General features: G+C 41.8%; 1 protein-coding gene and 1 long non-coding RNA gene across 3 annotated transcripts in view; one reads left to right on the top strand and one right to left on the bottom strand.

Annotated features, from left to right (window-relative positions):
* LOC116695769 (protein jagged-2) overlaps positions 1 to 19861 on the bottom strand; it is a 69935-nt gene that overhangs the window by 9658 nt on the left and 40416 nt on the right. The window contains exons 6-22 of one of the 2 annotated variants that reach the window (XM_032526224.1): positions 17966 to 18096; positions 16115 to 16234; positions 15867 to 15980; positions 15193 to 15306; positions 13617 to 13730; positions 11388 to 11434; positions 10866 to 11039; positions 10279 to 10429; positions 9645 to 9809; positions 9020 to 9133; positions 8053 to 8166; positions 5992 to 6105; positions 4661 to 4777; positions 3603 to 3630; positions 1991 to 2076; positions 733 to 846; positions 170 to 285 (exon numbers count right to left, since the gene is read on the bottom strand). In XM_032526224.1, the coding sequence (XP_032382115.1) occupies positions 170 to 285; positions 733 to 846; positions 1991 to 2076; positions 3603 to 3630; positions 4661 to 4777; positions 5992 to 6105; positions 8053 to 8166; positions 9020 to 9133; positions 9645 to 9809; positions 10279 to 10429; positions 10866 to 11039; positions 11388 to 11434; positions 13617 to 13730; positions 15193 to 15306; positions 15867 to 15980; positions 16115 to 16234; positions 17966 to 18096 (1933 nt within the window). The remainder of the gene's footprint in view (positions 1 to 169; positions 286 to 732; positions 847 to 1990; positions 2077 to 3602; positions 3631 to 4660; positions 4778 to 5991; positions 6106 to 8052; positions 8167 to 9019; positions 9134 to 9644; positions 9810 to 10278; positions 10430 to 10865; positions 11040 to 11387; positions 11435 to 13616; positions 13731 to 15192; positions 15307 to 15866; positions 15981 to 16114; positions 16235 to 17965; positions 18097 to 19861) is intronic. The other variant, XM_032526225.1, reaches the window with a different exon arrangement.
* LOC116695771 (uncharacterized) overlaps positions 9384 to 19861 on the top strand; it is a 13254-nt gene continuing 2776 nt past the window's right edge. The window contains exons 1-2 of the long non-coding RNA XR_004333550.1: positions 9384 to 9397; positions 10609 to 10611. This is a non-coding gene — a long non-coding RNA (uncharacterized LOC116695771). The remainder of the gene's footprint in view (positions 9398 to 10608; positions 10612 to 19861) is intronic.

Below are 19861 nucleotides of genomic sequence, written 5' to 3'. Positions count from 1 at the left end.
AAGTAGAACACTTTTTAATTCATTAACGTTATCAGTTATCAGGCAAATACCACGCAGATACAGATCATCTGAAAACAGACTAAAAACGGCCTAATAATCGCCCAAGGCCGACAAAAGTAATGTATTGTGCAGCCCTATCATTTGATTAACCCTTCGCAGCGAGCCTGACCTTGGAGCAGCCGACGTATCCGTTGACACACTGGCAGGCGTTGCACTCCTCCTCCCAGCGGCTGCCGTGAGGAAACTGCAAGCCAGCGTGACGACACGGCTTCCCGAGGCCGATGACTGGGGGACAAGGGAAGGAGACGTTGAGAAAACAAAAAAGGCAAGTGGCTGGGTAGTCAATCTTCTTCTTTACTGAACCCATCAGGAAAATCCACCAGATTTTCTTCTTTTTTTTTCAAAAATGACATCCAATTGAATTCAAACAACTTTATTTGGCCCCAATGAATATTATTTGCAAATGTAAATCAGCCTATTTGTGAACAAAAATCTTGATGATAGGCTTTCTGGCCTAAAACATGATTTCAACTATTATTTGAATAGCTTAGTATGCTACGCACCATGTATAAAGGCATGAGGCTGCCCTACATGTTATTGTAGGCCCAGTTTAATATCCAAATTCATTTGTAGTAGGGGGGGTCCCTGATCTGAATCTCTTTCAATAAAGTGGTCCTTGGATGAAAAAGCAAAACATTGAAGACCCCTGCTGTGGATATTTATGGCACTTACACTCCTGACAGCGTGCCCCAGCATGTCCCGGGGGACAAACGCAGCGGTAGCCGTTGATTTCATCTACACAGGTGGAACCTTCGGCACAAGGAGACGACTGGCACTCATCTATGTCTGGGCAAAAAAAAAATCAACATATTCAATTCAATTCAATTCAATTTTATTAATAGTATCCATTCATAACAAGAGTTAACATGCGGCTATAGAGGCTCTTTAACTCTGAGATTTTAGAGTAACAGGAGCTGTAAACAGTTCAGGTAACAACAATGATCTTATTGATATTTTGTATTTTTTTGGTGTGAATGACCTTTTTAAATACTTAAATTTATTAAATTAACTTAAATTAATTTCACACAGGTCTAGGGCTGAACTATATGAGGAAAATATGCAATAAAATTGGTGAACGTCAGATCAAGATATTACTTGGGTTACATAAACAGATACCAGTGTTTTTTGTTTTGTTGCTTTTAGTATTCTGCTAAAATACAAAACAAATATACGGAAATCATTTTCAACATTCTTTACAAATTGAACATTGAATTGAATATAAAAGTCAGATTTAAAAAAAAGAATGACACTTTTTAAAGTGCAGTTTTCTACCCATATTGTCTTTCAACTAAAAACAAAACTGTCTCTGTGTGTCTCTCGCAACATGTCTCCGCCTTCAGCGATGTGTTTATTGCACAAGTTATATTTTTAAGTGCAGTTTTCACTAAGTGTCTTTTGCCATTTGTCGCAGCCTTTCGCATTATGTTTATTGCTCCGGTTGATATAGCTTTGACAAAAATAACGATATATTGTGCAGCTCTACGCAGCTCTAACTCGCGCTGCTCTCCTTCAAGTCTTCCTCTTCCTGAAACTTCAGCTGGGAACAAACTGAGCTTTGAGAGATTTGAATGTTATATTCAAACATCTTCAATGAGTGACGGTATTCAGAGAGATCCTTCTTTGCACAATGGGTTTAGAGCAGTTTGTCTTGAAACACTTCAATTGGATAACACTGGTTGTGAAAGGGGCTTTTCTGAAGAGATTTCTCCCACAGGGCCGCGGGAGAGCGCACTGACCCGTCTGACGGACCCTCGGCTCTGACCTCGGCTCAGCGCCGAGGGGGGAGAGGTTAAGACTGTCTTCCTTAAAGGCTTCCTAATCTGTCGCCTTGAGACAATGGGCTCGTGCTCCCCCGCCGTGGCCTTTCCACCTCTGACCCCGCCGCCCACCCAACCCCTCCACACGCCCCCTTGGGTTCCCAGGGACTCACTGATGCGGCAGTCCGGTCCGGCGAACCCCGGAGTGCACTCGCAGCGGAACCAGTTCACGCCGTCAACGCAGACGCCGCCGTTGTAGCTGCAGAAAGGGAAACAGATTAGATTAGATCGACATTTATTGATCCCAAAGTGGGAAATAGAGAATATATATAAGGAATAATAAATAGGATAGAATACAAGAACAACTATTCTCAAAATGAAAGGTACAAAAATAAAAGGCAAACAATGTACAATGTTCAACTATCTGATAGTAACTGTACTTCCGTATTAAAAGTAAGTTTATGATATTAAATGTACAAGAAATAAAAGTAAATACTTTGATTATAAACTTATAAGCTTCCTTATAGTGAAGCATAATATTCAGGGTTTCCACACACGTGTCAGCAAAGCAGAAGCTGATCCCTGATCAATGTCCAGACTTCATATGTAAATCCCTGCTGACCCCATACTGAGCGCTCCCCCCCTCCCCCTCCCCTCTCACCACCACCCAACACCTCCACTCCCCACAGCTCCCCCCAGGTCCCGGCCGGTGAATGGTGAGAGGGCCGTCTCTTCACACTTTCCTGCCCCTCCCCCTTCTCCTGCAGCCTCCTCCTTCCAAAAAACTAATCCACCTGTCAGTCATTGTAGAGGCGGGTGAGGAGGAGAAGGCAGGTGGGGGGAGGGGGGAAGCTTTTGTCCTGGGTAGCCTTTCGGATTCAGAGAAGCTGTTAGGGAATCTCAGGTTTTTCCTCACTTCACTTTCTTGTGTTTTTGTGCTATTTCTTTATTTTTAACAAGATTTTATTCATTCATATTCAAATTCAAAAGTTAATCACCACTCAATTTAATTCATTTAAATTGTCCAAAACCATAAAGATGTTGAATTACTGTATACATGTGAGAGAAAAGCAGCAAATCCTCACATCTGAGAAAGAAAATATGTGTTTCCCATTTCATCCAAAACCTTTAAAAGGGAAAATCAGATGTGAAGGATAAGAGCCGAGAGTGAGAGTCGCTGGGTGAACCCTGTAGCTGCTCCAAACACTCGGTTTTATGTTCTCAAGTCGAAACAATGCATCTCACGTTGTTGGACGTTATCCAGACTGACTCACAAAAGATGCAAATGACAAGCGAGCTAATGTTTTTACATTTACAAGGATCAATAAACGCCGCATCCAGCAGTGATGAATAGTTTCTAGAATTTAGGGCTGCATGCCAGAGCACCTCCGCTGAATCAACGCCCCAGATCAAGTAAGGTCAAGTTAAATTAGATAACAGAGGAAACCCAATCAACACCAACCAATAAACTGGAAGGAAAAATGATTAAAGGAGGAGGGATCTGTCTTCAGGGCATTCATACCGAACGCCTCGACATCCAATGGACCAATAAAAAGATACAACATGTTTCTACAAGTGAACATTTGCAGTTTGTAGTACCAGTTAAAATAATCTGAATAAACAGAGAGAGATGTTTGACACCATGCCAGAAAACTGCAGCTAACAATCTGTCCGACTGTTCTTAAACCAGCACAGCACGTTCTTCAGATAGTGGCCACAGAGGTGAAAATATTGCATTGCTGCTAATTGTTTTTTTACTATGATAAGAAAAGGACTGTGTCTTACCAGGGATGTGGGTTGCAGTCATCAACATCTGCAAGAGAGAAACAAATGAGTGAACCTGGTAGAGTCATTTCCCCCGTATGTGAGAATAAATAACTTCTAACCCACAGTTTCAGGCTTGTAACATAGTTTCATAAAAGTAGTATCTGAAAATATTAAGGAATATTCAATTATTCTCGCTACATTTAGGAGTTCCACAAGCACATTCATGTCAACATCCAAGCCGTAATTTCAAACTTAAACAAAGATCTTTGGGAAAGCTCTGATTGATCTAAGTTGGCGCTAAGTATTTGGGAGCAAAACTCAGCCAGGCTTTTACATTCAAAGTATTAAACCCAACTTTTTAATGCATTTTTTAATGTTTTTGCCGCTTTGTTCGGCACTACCCCCAGTATATACACCTCATTCATATAAAATCATACCTAATTTTTGAGATGGCTAAAGTTTGACCCGAGGACAACAGGAGGGTTAATGGGTAAAGTGCTAAGTTGTCAATAGTAGTTTTACCGTTCACACAACCGATCTTGACTTCTCTCCACCATCCCTCCCTGATGCCATGAACACAACATCTAATGCTGACCTTACACTTTTCAAGAGAGTCCACTGGGCAGACTCATTTCCAATATCAGAATAAAATCCAGAGAGTCTTGCTAGAGTCGGGGCGTAGCCCTTTGTCTCAATCATTGGGCGTGAGGTGGTCATAAAACAAAGTCCTAGTCGGTCTTCCTCCCGTCTTGACGTTCCATCAAAATGTTTGACATCATCGTAAGTTTTAAGTCTTGGTAACAACGTTTAATCATATAAACGTTGACAACAACCAATGGGTGGGCTGTCTCCCGCACCAAACAGGAAGTAGCAAACGGCTGCATGTACGGCAGAAAGTAATAAACTTTCCCTTTAGTTAGCAGCTAATGCCAGTGGTAGCTAGCTAGCTTGGTTAAATCTTTCAAAATGAATCTAGTTGTGGGCTTGTAATGCGTGACCCTGGAAGATCTCCAGTCTTTACATACTATGACAGTCTTTAACGGTAGATGTGTTTGGTAGGCATAACGGGGACGTACTCTGTGCGCAGGTGGCTCCCTCCCAGCCGTCCTTGCAGATACAGTTGAAGGCGTCTCCCACTCCGACACATGTCCCTCCGTTCTCACACGGACCCGAGTCGCACGTGCCGTTCTTGGCTAAAAACAAAACAAAACCAAAGATTCCTGTTTATCAAAGATTCTGAGGAGCCCACAGTGGGAGAGCTGCTCTATGGCCTGCCATTACAGATTTACTTGCAATAAGTAAAGAGATATTAAAGTACTCTGTTCCACATTTCTGCAGCGTTTAGTGTTCAGCTAAAATACAAGAAATTGTTTTTTTAATTTAAAACAAATAAAAGGAAATCATTTCCAACTTTCTTTTATCAAACAAATTTAACATTGAATTGAATATAAAAGGCTGCACTAAAAAATTGAATGACAATTACATATTAAAGTGCAGTTTTCTCCTGATATTTACTTTTAACTAACACAAAGTGTGTCTTTGTATGTCGCAGCAATGTGCTAAAGGTAAAAAAACGATATATTGTGCAGCCCTATGACAGATCGTAATTACGTAATATAACATTGTATTATGAAAGTATTATAAGTAGAGCTGGGTACCAGAACCTGGTGCTCAGTATACAGACGGGCGCCATCTTGAGAAAACAGTCAGGTTTCGACTGGTCCTCACTGTTTTCCCAAGATGGCGCCTGCCTGTGTACCTTATACTGTCTTTATAAACTATCTTTTTAATAAACTTGTCTGTAAACTTACAAAGTTCTCAATGCTTCGGTTTACAAGTACGGATGCTCATCATGCTACAGGGGAAGTGTGGTGCTATTTTAAGCCTTGTTAGTGGTATAGAAATAGTGATTTCTTTTTACGTCTGTGTGCCCCGACGACTAGCGTTATAAGCTAATTAGGCATTTGTGCTAAAACTGGTCACATTCAATTAGCATGAAAACATATCCCAGAGAACGGTCGACTCGGTACACGTGTCAGTAACTCCTAGGTTCATTTTGCGCTGGAAGGGTCCTTTAAACACAGTCAAAATGCTGACAGCTAAAAGGATTTTAACTGCGGGACGTCCAACAGCCAGCAGCTGTCGTCCGAAAACAACACAGACGGTGTCTTTACTTGAAACTGGTAAGCCCCGTGGTGCATTCAAAGTCATTATAAAATACCCTTTTCCGATCTAGTGGTTGTTTTTGTAAGTTATCATTTAAATTTGACCATATGTCCTTTTGCCATAAACTAGCCATTTTGTGCTCTTCTTGTGTTCAGGCACTGCATCGCTTTAGCACCAGTATCAAAAAAAGTCCCAAACGATACCCAATCCATATCAGCAGAGCAATGAGAGCCGGCCTGACCTGTGTTGCAGGTGCTGCCCCCCCAGCCTGAAGGGCAGCTACAAAGGAAGGAGTCTCCATGGTCGTAACACGTCCCGCCATTGCTGCAGGTAGTGGAGTCGCACTGGCTCTCACCTGAAACGAGGCAGCATGGGAAATGGAGTTTTAAACATTTGACTCTGTGCCAGTGTTGATACTGCAGCTCCCTAAGCACAGTTCAGAGACGCCGTCAGAGGAAAGAACAAGCCTGCACAGCAGCCAGCGAGGGCACAGTGCCACGTAGAGAAGATTAAGAGGCTGAGGTAGTTCAAAAATGTTAGACCTGACATGTTGTAGAACATGAATACTGAGGACAGAGGCTCATGGCTCTACTTCAATATGTGTTCACTCACTGATTTTCTGCACTATAACAATTAACACAATCCTTTTCACAGACAATTGCAAAAAAATTATTATTTTACAAGGCCCAGCAGACCAGTCAGACTGATGGCAGCATTAATTTGGAGCAGCATTCTGTGATAACAGATTCATGGACGGAATAGCGAAATTAAGAATTCAAAAAAATGTTAAAGGAACACGCCAACTTATTGGGACTTTATCTTATTCACCTCATCCCCCAGAGTTAGACAAGTTGATACATACCCTTTTAATCTCCTTGCATGCTGTAACTCTGTCTGACGCCCCCATCATTAGCTTAGCCTTGCAAAGATCCTGCAGGTAACTGGTTCCAACTAGTCTTCATCAACAAAACCAATGTGAATAGGTAGCTTGTAGCAAACAAGACTGGTGATCATGGCTGACTTTGAGGAATTGTCTGAGGATTTTTACTTGGTATCAAACCACAATCCAGAACCATCTATTTTTGAACCAGAATACAAAGACAAAAAGTTGCAAATTTTGGAAGCTGATAGACAAAATGCAGAACAGACTGAGGTTGAGGGGAGAATCAGAACCAACATGGGCTGAGGGTGTACATGTTGAACATGCCAACCTATGACAACAGAAAACCAGCAACTCTAAGCAAACTCCAGGCTTCGTGACCGGGCTTCTTAGGTGCTGCGAGCAAATCCCTCCACCCAAGTAGAAGAAGTAGCAGTGCTTCGCCTTTTGGAGAATATAATTCCCGTATGTGGTTATAATATGTGTCTCATGTGAACTTGTTATTTGTACACCCTGTGGCTACAAAAATCACAACATGTAAATAGGAACATGTTGGCGTTGTTTTGTCACTTATTGGGAGCAGTAGCTGGTTGGAACCAGTTACCTGCAGGATCTGTGGTAGGCTAAGCTAATGCTGGGGCTTCAGACAGACCCACAGCATGCACGGAGATGCATGTCTAACTCTGGGGGTAACGGTGAATAAGGTAAAGTCCCAACAGGTCGGCGTGTTCCCTTAAAGACTGATTTCATAGGGAAGCACATTAAGTCAATGCTAAAAGATAACTGGAAAATATTTGACAAAAATACAGGGGCGGCTGTGGCTCAGTGGTAGAGCGGTTGCCTGCCAATTGGAAGGTTGGTGGTTCGATTCCCTCCCCTGCAGTCATTTTCGAAGTGTCCTTGGGCAAGACATTGAACCCCGAGTTGCCCCCGGTGCTGCGCATCGGAGTGTGAATGTGTACGAATGTTTATCTGATGAGCAGGTGGCACCTTGTACGGCAGCCCCGGCCACAGTGTATGAATGTGTGTGAATGGTGAATGTTTCCTGTAGATGTAAAAGCGCTTTGAGCAGTTGTTAAGACTGGAAAAGCGCTATATAAATACAGCACATTTACATTTACAAATATGACTAAGTTTCCAACCAAGCTGCCCCACTGTAACTATAGTTTAAAAAAATGTCTTAAAATACATTCAAAAATAATTCCCAGAGACTGAAACGCTGGGGGAAACCCTGGTATTTACAAAGACATCCACAGACACACATGTACAGTAGTTACTGATGTCTTCCTAGTCTCACATTGCCAGACTTTTCTCCACAACACAGGAGGAAGGTCGGCTGACTTTCCGGTGGCACCTTAACAATCCCGGAAATGAAATGTCGAACACTAATGTCTTCCCTAACACATTAACAGATGAACTTACGCGAGTGGCAGGTCTTTCCTTTCCAGTTGTCCACACAGTTGCAGTAGAAGTCGTTCAGCAGATCGACACATTGGCCTCCATTCTGACAGGGGTTCTTGTTGCACTCGTTCACATCTGGAATAGAGTGGAATTAATTGACTTTTGATCTCGATTTCCATTTCAGGTCCTATCAAATACACCATAATGAAGAAAAAAATATTTTTTGGGATGTAAAGTATTATTTTGTTTGGTTTGATTTGTTTCACTGTTTTTTTAACTTTAACAAAAGTCAACGTATAACCGTGTCAAATCTCCCTGACTTAAATATTGTCCAAAATAATTGTGATAATGATTTGTTTCCCCTCATAATCGAGCAGACCTACTGTAAACTAAGTAGAAAACAGATTTAGAATCAGTCAGCTGGTCAAGTTGCCACATTTTTTTCCCCCGCTTGATTTCCCCTTTAAAACAAATCCTCCATTGTTTGATCTTCCATAAGATTCTCAGACTGCTGATCGTTGGTCTGCTGCTGGAGGCCACGGATGGATTCTCCAGTGGAGGAATGGAACTAAGTACATTTACTCCAGTACTGTACTTAAGTAAAACATTGAGGTACTTGTACTTTACTTTTCTTTTCATGCCACTTTCTACTTCTACTCCGTTACATTTCAGAGAGAAATATTCGACTTTTTACTTTACTGCATTAATGTGACAGCTTAAGTTACTAGTTACTTTACAAATTAAGATTTTTTTAACCCAAAACACATGTAGTTTATAAAATCTTATGTTTTAATATAAATAAAGTCCAGCTGAAATGATTAGACCATTAAACACACAAGTGTTTGGATCGTTTCCATCTTGTAATATGTGAGGATTGAGAAAAACCCAGTTCTCAGACACCCATTGACACACAGCCACACACACACACACACACACACACACAAACACACACACACATACACAGACACACGGACAGACGCACACTCACCAGCATCACACAGACTGCCCTCCCAGCCGTCTGGGCAGAAACACTGGAAGGAGTTGATCCCATCAATGCAAGTACCTCCGTTCTTACAGGGAGATGACGCACAGTCATTAATGTCTGGAAGCAGAGAGATGTCAACTTATTTATTACATTTTTAACTAGTTGGTCAATTTTCAAAAAGAATAAACAACTCTAAAGAATTCAAAATAGTCCTGATTTTTGCCTGTTTGTTTTGTTCTTATTATTTGATGAACTCAAACTCCCCTGCGGTCTGCATCAGCTTTCATAAAATTACAGCCTCTACATTTTGGTCTTTTTGACACGTCAGAGGTAAAAACAACAAAATATTATATAAATATATAAAAACAAAGATTTAGTTCAGTTTGATTTTGATTGAGAACACAGATTTTAAAAGCATCCATGTTCTTTGTTTTTCTTCTGCGGTATGCTAAACGGAGAGTGATGATAAGGAAAACTGAAGTCTGAGTTTTCGTAAATATGTTTCGTAATGTGGTTGCCAGTGATGGTAACTGAAGATAAATATAGTGTTTGTGTGTGTGTACATATATGAGTGTGTGTGTGTGTGTGTGTGTGTGTGTGTGTGTGTGTTGAGCTAATAATGACTCACTCTCGTGGCAGTAGGTGCCAGTGAATCCCGGCTCACAGGAGCAGCTGAAGTTCCCGGCAGGCAGGCTGATGCAGCGGCCGTGGGGACCGCACACATTGGATGAGATGTGCCACACTCGCTTTTGGGTGTCGTTGGTAGCCACGGCTACCGTGCAACTGTCAATCACTTTGAGTGACAGAAGACAAAAAGAGATCAGCATGGCAGAAAGTTGGATTAGAGAGTGTGTCTCTTACTGTCCACAGCTGGTTAAATTAAATTAGGGCTATCAATCGATATAATTTTCAATCATGATTAATCACATGAGTGTCCTAGTTAACTCGCAAGAATTGCAATTGAATAACACTTTCTTTTCTTTCTTTTCTTTCTAAATGTACTTTAAAAGATATTTTTCAATTTTTTTAATTCTCAAGTGGTATTTGAGACTTCTCTGGTCAGTACATTAAAAATAACTTACTAACTAAACATAGTCTTGTGGAGAGAACCATCTGAAAGGCCTTTGAAACTCAACTTGCCATTCAAAAGACCGTTTTCTTTCATCCATTCCCGCTAAAGTAGCTTTATTTCTACTAGACATCCACAATTAAAATATATCTTAATGACATAGATATCAAGGATCCTCCAGGTGTGGTGTTACCTTGACAATGGTTTGTCTTGCAGTGGTCCTTAAGCTCCGAACACGTTTTGCCCTCGTAATCGTCCGGGCAGCTGCAGTAGAAGTCCCCCATCAGGCTGTGGCACTGGGCCTCATTCTGACATGGGTTCGGGCTACACGGGTCATTCTGCACCTACAAATGGAAAACAAGGAGGTAGAGGTGAGTTGTGTCTGGCTAGTCGAAACAGCATTCCGAGATGGGAAAAAACATCTATTTGGTTTATTGTTAGTTATTTAAAACAATGACAATCCCCTTGGGCGGCGTACCCTCGGTAAGGAACTTGTTTTGGTGGAACATGTGTACGTTCAAAGGATGTTTTAGTCTTGCAAGAGAAAACTCAGATTGGACAGACTGGACCCTGCCAAGATCTTAGGCACAGATAACCATAGTTAAAGTTTAAAATGATCAACACAAAGACAGCGAAAGGCGACACCTTTCGCTTTCTTTGTGCATTATTTCCGACAGACATCAGGCAGAAAATAAAGTACATCCTCTGAAACATTGTCGATATAGACTATGTGCAAGTGTACGCACTAACCGTTTCCCCCCCCATGTATCATATCCTCACCTCACAGGTTGTGCCAGCAAAGCCCTGCGGGCATTCACACATGAACCCCTCCAGCAGGGCATGGCAGCGCCCACCGTTCCTACACGGACTGCTGGCACAGCGGTTTCTCTGAACCTCGCAGTGGCGACCCACAAACCCCGCCTGGCAAACACACTGGTAGCCTCTAGCCACCTCCTGAAACAAAAACAAACATACACATTACTCAGTGCTTCAAATGTATAATTATTTTCAGATAAAGTGAGAAGAGTCCTTTATTATTAAAGAAAAACAAGCAACCAACAGCACGCATAAATCCCCAAACATCCTCCCAACTCAGTGGGTGATGTGCTCAAAGGCCATTTTCTGGACGCTGTTGAGTTTCAGAACATCAACACTGGGCAGGACAGAGAGCTATAAAATCATCAAGGTCTGACAAGTACTCAAGATCATCTGTAATCTTGTTCCAACTCCATTATCGCATCTTGTTACATTCAAACATTGAAAAGAATGTAACAAAGATCCCAATGTTTATGAAAAGCTCACCTTGCAAGTCCCTCCGTTCTGACACTGACCATGGCAGCTGTTCATGTCTGAGAAGAAAAGACAGAGAAATCATCAGGTTTGAGTTGAGGAGCATGCATTGGTGCTGGAACATGCAGTTGCTACAGAAAAAGTGGTGGATACAACCAAAAGCAAAGCGATCCATGGCTGAGGAAATGTTAGATGCAGATTCAGAGGTGCAGTGAGAACATGCAATGAAACCAAATTACACAAGTCAAAACTACCCTTCAAGATTTCCTCTAAAAAAGATTTACAACATTTAGGGAAAAGGCAAAAGTTGAGTTTTATAGCTTAGAAGAGTTAGGGCAGGGAGTGGCAGGCATCAACAGCCGTCTGAGAGGCAAGAGAAACATATTATATAAATGTAGAGCTGAAGTCCAAACCTCTAGGCTAACAAGCCTCTGTTCTACTGGCATTGATAATTCATTTTCCCATACAGGGTTTCAGCTATAACATGTTACTGTTGTTTTTGCACCTACAAAAAAGGCCTATATTTTAGTTTTTAGCATTCAACAATATAAAAAGCCTGCTTGCTATTAAAGCGAGACGGGAATGGCTGCAGCCTGGAGCGTCCAATTTCATCCGCCCCGTCTCATGCGGTCTTGTCTCATGCGGAGGTGTGTCCAATGGTAAATCCAGAGGGTCAAAATTACGAAATTGCGAATAATTTTCCAGATGGAGTCACGGGTAAATTCGTGACCACATTTATTGCAATCAATTGAAAAACGTTAAAAAATGGTTAAAGTAACAATTTTGCCATAGCCTATGTAGTTTGCTCATTTCTGAATGTTATGCTTGTGTTGTTCCATATTAACGTAGCTACATCTGATGAAACCTGCATCAGCGACGCAGCCGTTTCTGCCATCTAACGGCAGGACCTCCTGAGGAGGGACAACAATCCACGATCTGCACACACAACAAGACTACGAAAATAAACATGTTAAACGCTTTCCAAGACTTTTCAATTGTAGGCCTATATTCTATATTGTTTTCACAATATAGAATTGTTATTGTTTTCAAATACAACTGCTTATCAGCATGGCGAGAGCGAATGTCAGCCTCGGACTGCTCTCTGGGACCCGGGACAGAATGCTGTCAGGTCTATGGGACCCCGGGCAGAACGCGGTCGTATTTTTCAACTACCGCGGCCTCGGCTGTCGGGTCTCTGGGACCAGGGGCAGAATGCTGTCGGGTCTCTGGGACCCTGGACAGAATGCTGTCAGGTTGCTGGGACCCGGGGCAGAACGTGGTCATATTTTTCTACTACCGCGGCCTCGGCTGTCGGGTCTCTGGGACCCGGGACAGAATGCGGTTCTATTTTTCTACTACCGCGGCATTGACCTTCGGGTCTCTGGGACCCGGGGCAGAAAGCAGAATGCTGTCGGGTCCAGATGCAAGCTTTTATTTTGAAAAGTAGAAACTCGGGGACAGCAGAAGGATTTTTTTAGTTTGCCTATAATCTGCATTCATCTTATAGACATGTTTAGTTTAAAAAAAACATATTTAATGGCAATCATATAAATTAATTAAATAGAATTATTTGCGATTTTGAATTTTTGACCCTCTGGATTTACCGTTGGACACGCCACCGCATGAGACGAGATCGCATGAGACGGGACGGATGACATGGGACGCTCCAGGCTGCAGCCATATACTCTTGATTAAAGCCCAACAGGAGCAGTAAAATATGTAGTACCACTGCACTAAATAGTCAAATAAAAAAAAAACTTGCCAAGAAAAAGCACAGATTATGTTGCTAGCATTCAGCTAAAACATATGAGTAGACGTTAGCTTGTTGTCAAAGCCTTATGGGAGTTGCAATAACACATATTTTATTTCCATAAGATAAACTACTGTACTAGATAGTGTATTAAGCACAAAAAAACTATTATATTTGGCTAGCATTGCCAGCAAAAACTGGCCATTAGTGTGCTGTCAAAGCCTAAGGGAAGCTGTAGCTGGGTGGTTGTCGTGGTGACATTGATTGAAAGTGTTAAAATGTTGCTGTTTAGTGTAACAATATATTGTAAAGTATCGTTGAATATTGACAGAAAACCCCAGAAACATTTTAGAACGACAAGAACGAAAGAGAAGCAAGAAGAAGCTAGTAGAACAGAAGCTAGCCGGGGAGGACAACAGCCTTGGGGCTAACGGTGCTACAGGCAAATGAAAAGAGGCTGGAGGCTAATGAGTAGCAGGATTGATACTAACTGGTGTCACAGTTCTGGCCAACCCATCCACGAAAGCAGGCACAGTGATATCCACCAATCAAGTTTTTGCAAGAGTAAGCATTGAGGCAAGGCTTCCCTGCACACTCATTAACGTCTGCAAAATGGAGACGAGAAACACAAAGAGAATGAATGAGAGAGCTGAGAACCTGCTAAGAAGCCCCGTCACCAAGCGTCGCTTCATGTCGTACAACACACTGAAATCACGGCTGAAGATTGTAGGTCTTTTCTGAACTCTAACTTCCAACTGTTTGTTTCTAGATTTTGCTTTGTTGCACAATATTTGTTAACGTAAGTTTTAATGGGTGCATCAGTAGAGGAAATGAAAACTTATTTACACTGATTGTTTTTGTCAAGTTCTTCTTTTGTTCCTCCTCATTAGAAAAAACAATCCAAAACAATTTGGAACTTTTTGATCTGTTAATATGCATATAAAGAGCCTTTTCTGTTAATGTGACCAGAGACATTTATGGGTAAACGACTCAGGGGTCTTTTTCAAACATCCGTCAAATTGCCAGAACATTTACAGGGTGAAATTCATGTCTGACAGGGTTTCCATCTCCCCCACTGCTCTATTCTCACCCTCCCACCCCTCCCTCAGGGTTAATGTACATTCTACTGCATTCCCTTAAGGCCAACCTGTGGTATTCCAAGTGGTCAGTTTCAGAGGCAGCTATCACCGCGCCCACCACGTGGCCGTGCTCACTATAAACCGACACAGTGCATTAATACTACTCCCAGGAGGTAGGCGGCACCTGTTGGTCTGCTGAAACTAAACACCCCCAACCCATTCCCAAAAACCCAACCTCCCCCGACTACCAGTGCCCCTCCTCCTCCTCACACCGCTCTCTTCCAGGTACTACCCCTCTCTCTGAAAAGGGGAAGTGCTAAGAGAAGAACAGAATCCGTAACACAAACCAAAGCATTTTGGTTGCTTCCCGCTCGTGTTTACAGGTTATAAAGCGTTTCCTGGCAGAGGTTGGGGGGTTGAGGGCTCCGCTATGTCGTGGCGTCGCTTTACCGCAGCGTACATACAACCCTGTTACGCCCAGTCTGGAGCCAAAGATAACCCCCTGCACGAGTATATTTTGTCCCAAGGCTAGCAGTTGCCAGGCGAGAGGTTATTTTTAGCTTTACTTAAGTCACCTGGCTCGAGTTCTCATTTGAAATCAGTGACCCTCCTTCAGTAACACTACTGGTTAAACGACACGGCAGATAAACAAACACCCAGATATGCTGTAACTATGCAAGCAAATGGGATTCCTGGAATGAATTTGGACGCATGGCATTCACTGTAGGTGCAACTCACAGAAACACACCGGCTTTATCACAGCAAAACATCATTCAGCATGCAACAATGTGTTCAATCAGGGAATGAGGATTACACAAATATACATAAATACAAAACATTTTTTCCCCTTAATAATGTTGCCAATCAAATCGGCCCCCTGATATTTTACAATCATCGGATATACACAAATGAGCCTACTTTAAATGTGCAAAGCAGCTCATGTTATATTTGATCTTAGCTTATTAGTCAATCCCGCAGTCAGACGTACCTATCTGGCAGGTCTTGCCCGTCCACTGTGGAGGGCAGAGGCATTCAAAGCCATTCTCCATGTCCACGCAGGTTCCGCCCTGAGCACAGGGGCTGGAGGCACACTCATCTGTGTCTGAAATACATACCAGACGGATGTTGAAGCCTTAATCACTTAGAAAAAACTCATACTCCAGCTACCATGGATGACACCGAGTTAGTTTTGTATTCTCAGTCAGAGTCTTTGGAAGGTATTCAGCTGGTTCTCTCTAGGTCAAACTTGTAAAATTAGCCGATTTAATTTTGTTCCTGTCTTACAAAATTCTGTACCTTCCGAAAAGTGTATGTTTTTAAATGAGTTGAGTTATGAGTTATGTGTACTGAAATGCTGAATGTGTGGCCTATGGGATACTCTAATAAATTAAAGTAACTTCAATCATTAAACCACTCGTAGAAAAAATGCTGTAAACTATTCTGCCAGGAATAAAAATCCGGTGGAATGATACTAAGAAAAAGTCCCAAACCCCGCAACTTTCAGAAAATAATTTTTGAGGACCAATGCTGTGACCTTAGAGTTATTATAAGTGAAAAAGACCTAGTTTAACTCCCAAACAGAAGCACAAAGCTCCTGACGTGATGCATCAAGAGGTGACACATAACAGAACAGAAGATGCTAGATCTCTATGCCCCCCTCACCTTTAGCACAGGTCGGCCCGGACCAGCCTGCTGGACAGTGACACTCAAAGCCTGATGGGACTTCATGGCATGTTCCCCCGCTGGCACAGGGGTTGGAAACACAGGCGTGCTCCGCTAGAGAAAAAAGAATGTAAAAAATATAAAATGCTTGTAAATCTTCTCAGCTCCTTAGAACTTTGCCCTGTGCGTGGCGCAGAAACCTGGATTTCAGAGCTGTTTTTTTCTTCTTCTTTTCTTTAGAGACTCACCGATCTCGCAGTTCTTGCCAGAGTAGCCATCTGGACAGGCGCAGTTATACTCGTCTGGCTCTGTGTTCATACACGTGCCTCCGTTCTTACAGGGTCGGTTGGTCCCACAGTAGTTCAGGTCTGCAAAGCAAAGAACACTGATGTGATCCACCCCAATAAAACCCCAATTAACAAAAATTGTTAAAAAATAATAATATTTTTAAAAAAAATACGGTCCAGCTTCTCCTGGTGATTTATATATATATATGAATACATTTCTTTTAAAATTCTATTACAAAACTCACATTAGCTCTCATTTTCAAGGTTGTGTTCCGTTGTTTGGTAACTTGCTCATGAACACATTTGGAGAGGATGTGAATTGCTTTTTTATTCTGAATATTTGAAATCTTGGTGCTGGTGATTTTCCTTTGTGGCTGGATAAAAACCTATTCGGGGGGGGGATTCCTTTTTATGCCACAGTGACATTTAGGGCAGAAGATATCAGGCCGCTAAGTGATGGAAGAATAGTTGTCTACAAAATCGTATCTGACAAAAACATCATCGAAATGCTTTTACTTACTGTCATTATGCTGCAGCCCTGTGTTTAACAGCCGTACACACTAACTCGCCGATAGAGGCTCCATTTCATTTTCCCCGCTCCCAAATCATATGATTGTGGGTTACAAGGAACACAACGTAGGGAAATATTTACAGAATAAAGTCATTTCTATTTTAGTGTTTTGCACTTGGACCAATAACACTGTGTCCTCATGCCACTTATGAGAGGTTTAAAGGAGCATTCGGGTGCATTTGCATGTTTTAGCCCGTAAACGGGAAATCACAAAATACTTCACAATAACTGCACACCATTGCTTTCCATTCCACAGCAAGCCATTCAAATGGCAAACTCTTAAAAATAGATTGAGTTGTGAAATCTATCACAGTGTGCACAGTCTGCATTCATTTTAGGCAAAGTGACTAACACCTTGCACAATATTTACATCAATACAACTCCAGCAAGGTTCTGCGTAATGCTTTTGGGACTGCATGGAAAACATTGGAAACCAATTTCTGTTGGTCTTTGAAAAATACAGAAGAAATCATTTTTATGCCCAAAATGAACCTCTAGAGTTATCCAAATGACCCAAAGAAAGACCTTTTTAGACGAGACATCGGATGTTATCAGGAATCTGAAGCCAGTCCAGTTGCCTTTGACTTTTAGCACTTGTATAGTAAAATAATCCCTCTGAATCAGAGTCAGCTGAGCCCACTGAGGGACAAGGGAAAGCCTTTGGACTAAGTAAGTGTTTTGTAGCGTTATTCTAAATTAAGGTATGAGGGTTATTGGATGTAAAGGGTGTGAGGGGGTTGCTGTTTAACAGCTACTGTAACTTCTCTAATGCCATTGATTGACTTATGTTCTCTGTTTATTTTGTCTTTTTCTTGTGTCTTGTCTTATCCCAGATTTGGAAAAGCCTGATTTTTGACAATCTCCATCAGTTCGTACAGAACTTGGCAAAAAGGCTGTCTCTTATTCTGCCCCTCATACACTGCAGCAGGACCTTAAACTGTCCAGCTTTCTCCCACTAGAGGATTATAAACTTTAAACTAAGGGTAGTAGAAAAGTTGATTGAATTTTGCTTTAGTGTTTTATGTCTACTTGGCACTTTTGTTTAAATCTTGTATGTAGTGAAGTTTGTCTTTCTGTAACTGTTGCTTTGTATTGTCCCAAACCGGTCTCTCTGAAATGAAACCCTGTGTCTCAGTGAGATTACCTCTATGAATAAAGGTTAAATAAAAAACATGTCCAAAAGATAGAAACAGATGTTGATATGGAAACATTGTGCAGCAGAAAAAAAAAAGAGATCTGACCTTTATCACAGAGCAGACCGCCCCAGTTCTTCTCACAGGTGCACTGCCAGGGCCCGTTGCAGGTCCCGTGAACACAGCCGGGATACGGCAGGCACTCGTCACAAAGCGGGCCCTGCCAGCCGTAGTTACACCTGCAACACACCGCAGATTCAGATTCAGATGTACAAAAACTTTATTGTCTCATGACGGAAAAATCGTCTTTGACTTCTTAAACTCGGGCAGTAAACATGCAAAGCTTATATGTTAATTCACACCGTAAAAAAACACAATGCATGTGTGCAAAATGGCATAGTGTTTGTGTCATTACTTTTTTAATTGTTTAACCCTTTGAGCCCTAAGGCCATTTTTACAGTTCATTGTCCATCTGGATTTATTTCATAAAAAAGCTTGTAAAACATCAACCCTGTTGTCTACAGTCAAGATATGAACATCATTTTTTTCAGGACAAACTGGATTATTAGAATATTTGGGTTGCAGTGAGGTCACTTGAATGTTAAAAATGGTTGTAGGACCTTAAAGGCAAATAAATAATAAAACGGAACATGCGGCATAATTGAGCAAAAATGTGATGAATTATGGACATAAAGTGGATACATCTTGGATGTTAAAGTTTGGATGTAATGCTCAACGACCCTGAAAAATGGTACAAGTTCCAGGCGGGATAGAAAATCACCTGTAGATGCTAGAGAAACCCCGAAGAGACCTCCGTAACCGCTAACTCGTTAGCTTTTAGCTGCAACCATCGGTAAGTCGCTAGCTTTTATGGTTATTAAATGATTAAACTATGAATCAGAGGTGCTGTTTTTACTCGTGGGCGAGTGTCTAGATTTCAGAAGGTTAAGATATTTATGGCAGTGGCAATGAAGGAGTGTTATGTGGATATACACTGTACACCTGGGAGGAATACTGGTACTTCTATGTATTTCTTTCCTTCTTTTAGGCTTGTCCTCAACTAAAGAAATTCTTATTCAACTTAGCCTCATACTATTTTTTATTGACTAATGGGTTAGTTGTTTTAATTGACACATCTGTAAAAGTGAGTTTCTCCACAAAGAATCATGCAAAAGTCCCAGTTTGGTTTACCAGAGATGTACTGATAAAGTTTCTTGGAAATCATTCAGCATGGAAAAAGCATAGAAAATGACTAATCGACTATACAAATCTTAGTCGACTAACAGCTGTTTTCCACCGGGCGCGTCTGCGCTGCGTTCAGGAGGCTTTCTGAGACGCTCCTGGTGCGGTATGGTGCGAAACAAAGCACAGACACACCCGTTGGAGAATGGTAGAACAAGGGGGCAGCACTACCTTCTTTCCTATCTTAATTCCTTTGTTCTTTCCTTCCGGAAGTGATCTAAAACCCCAAACTAGAGATGGGAGGAAGTACTTTCCCTGTAACGGCAAAACAACTTTCTTCACAGGTATATTATACCAACATGTGTTTGCTTAATTACTTGAAATTGCCTTTACGTTCTTATGCAGAAATAAGTGCATCTTATTTCAACCAACACTGACAGTGTGTTCTAGGTTACATCTCCACTAAGGGAATATCACGTACACAAATGCACTTATAACACGGTGGGAGTCTGCAAAACAAAAACAGCGATAGTTATGTAGTGATAATAGACAAGATAATGCTTTTAAGATGTGGGAAAACACAGCGCTCAGTGTCGGGGCAGCATGCCAGTGAAACGTCCCCCGATAAGCATGAAGAATCCATGCAGGACACTTGGAGTAGAAATGTCCAGAGAACACAGGAGAGATGACTGAGTCACAGAGAACGGCTTCATCAAGGTGGCTGACACGTTTGCTGCAGCTCCTAATCTTAGAACACACAGTGCCAGGGGACATTCCTGAGCAAAGAGAATGTGTGTGTGTGTGTGTGTGTGTGTGTGTGTG

Source organism: Etheostoma spectabile, chromosome 9 (assembly GCF_008692095.1).
Source record: "Etheostoma spectabile isolate EspeVRDwgs_2016 chromosome 9, UIUC_Espe_1.0, whole genome shotgun sequence".
Taxonomy (NCBI): domain Eukaryota; kingdom Metazoa; phylum Chordata; class Actinopteri; order Perciformes; family Percidae; genus Etheostoma; species Etheostoma spectabile.
The sequence above is the reverse complement of the archived record's forward strand: the minus strand, read 5'-3'. Positions and strand labels throughout refer to the sequence as shown.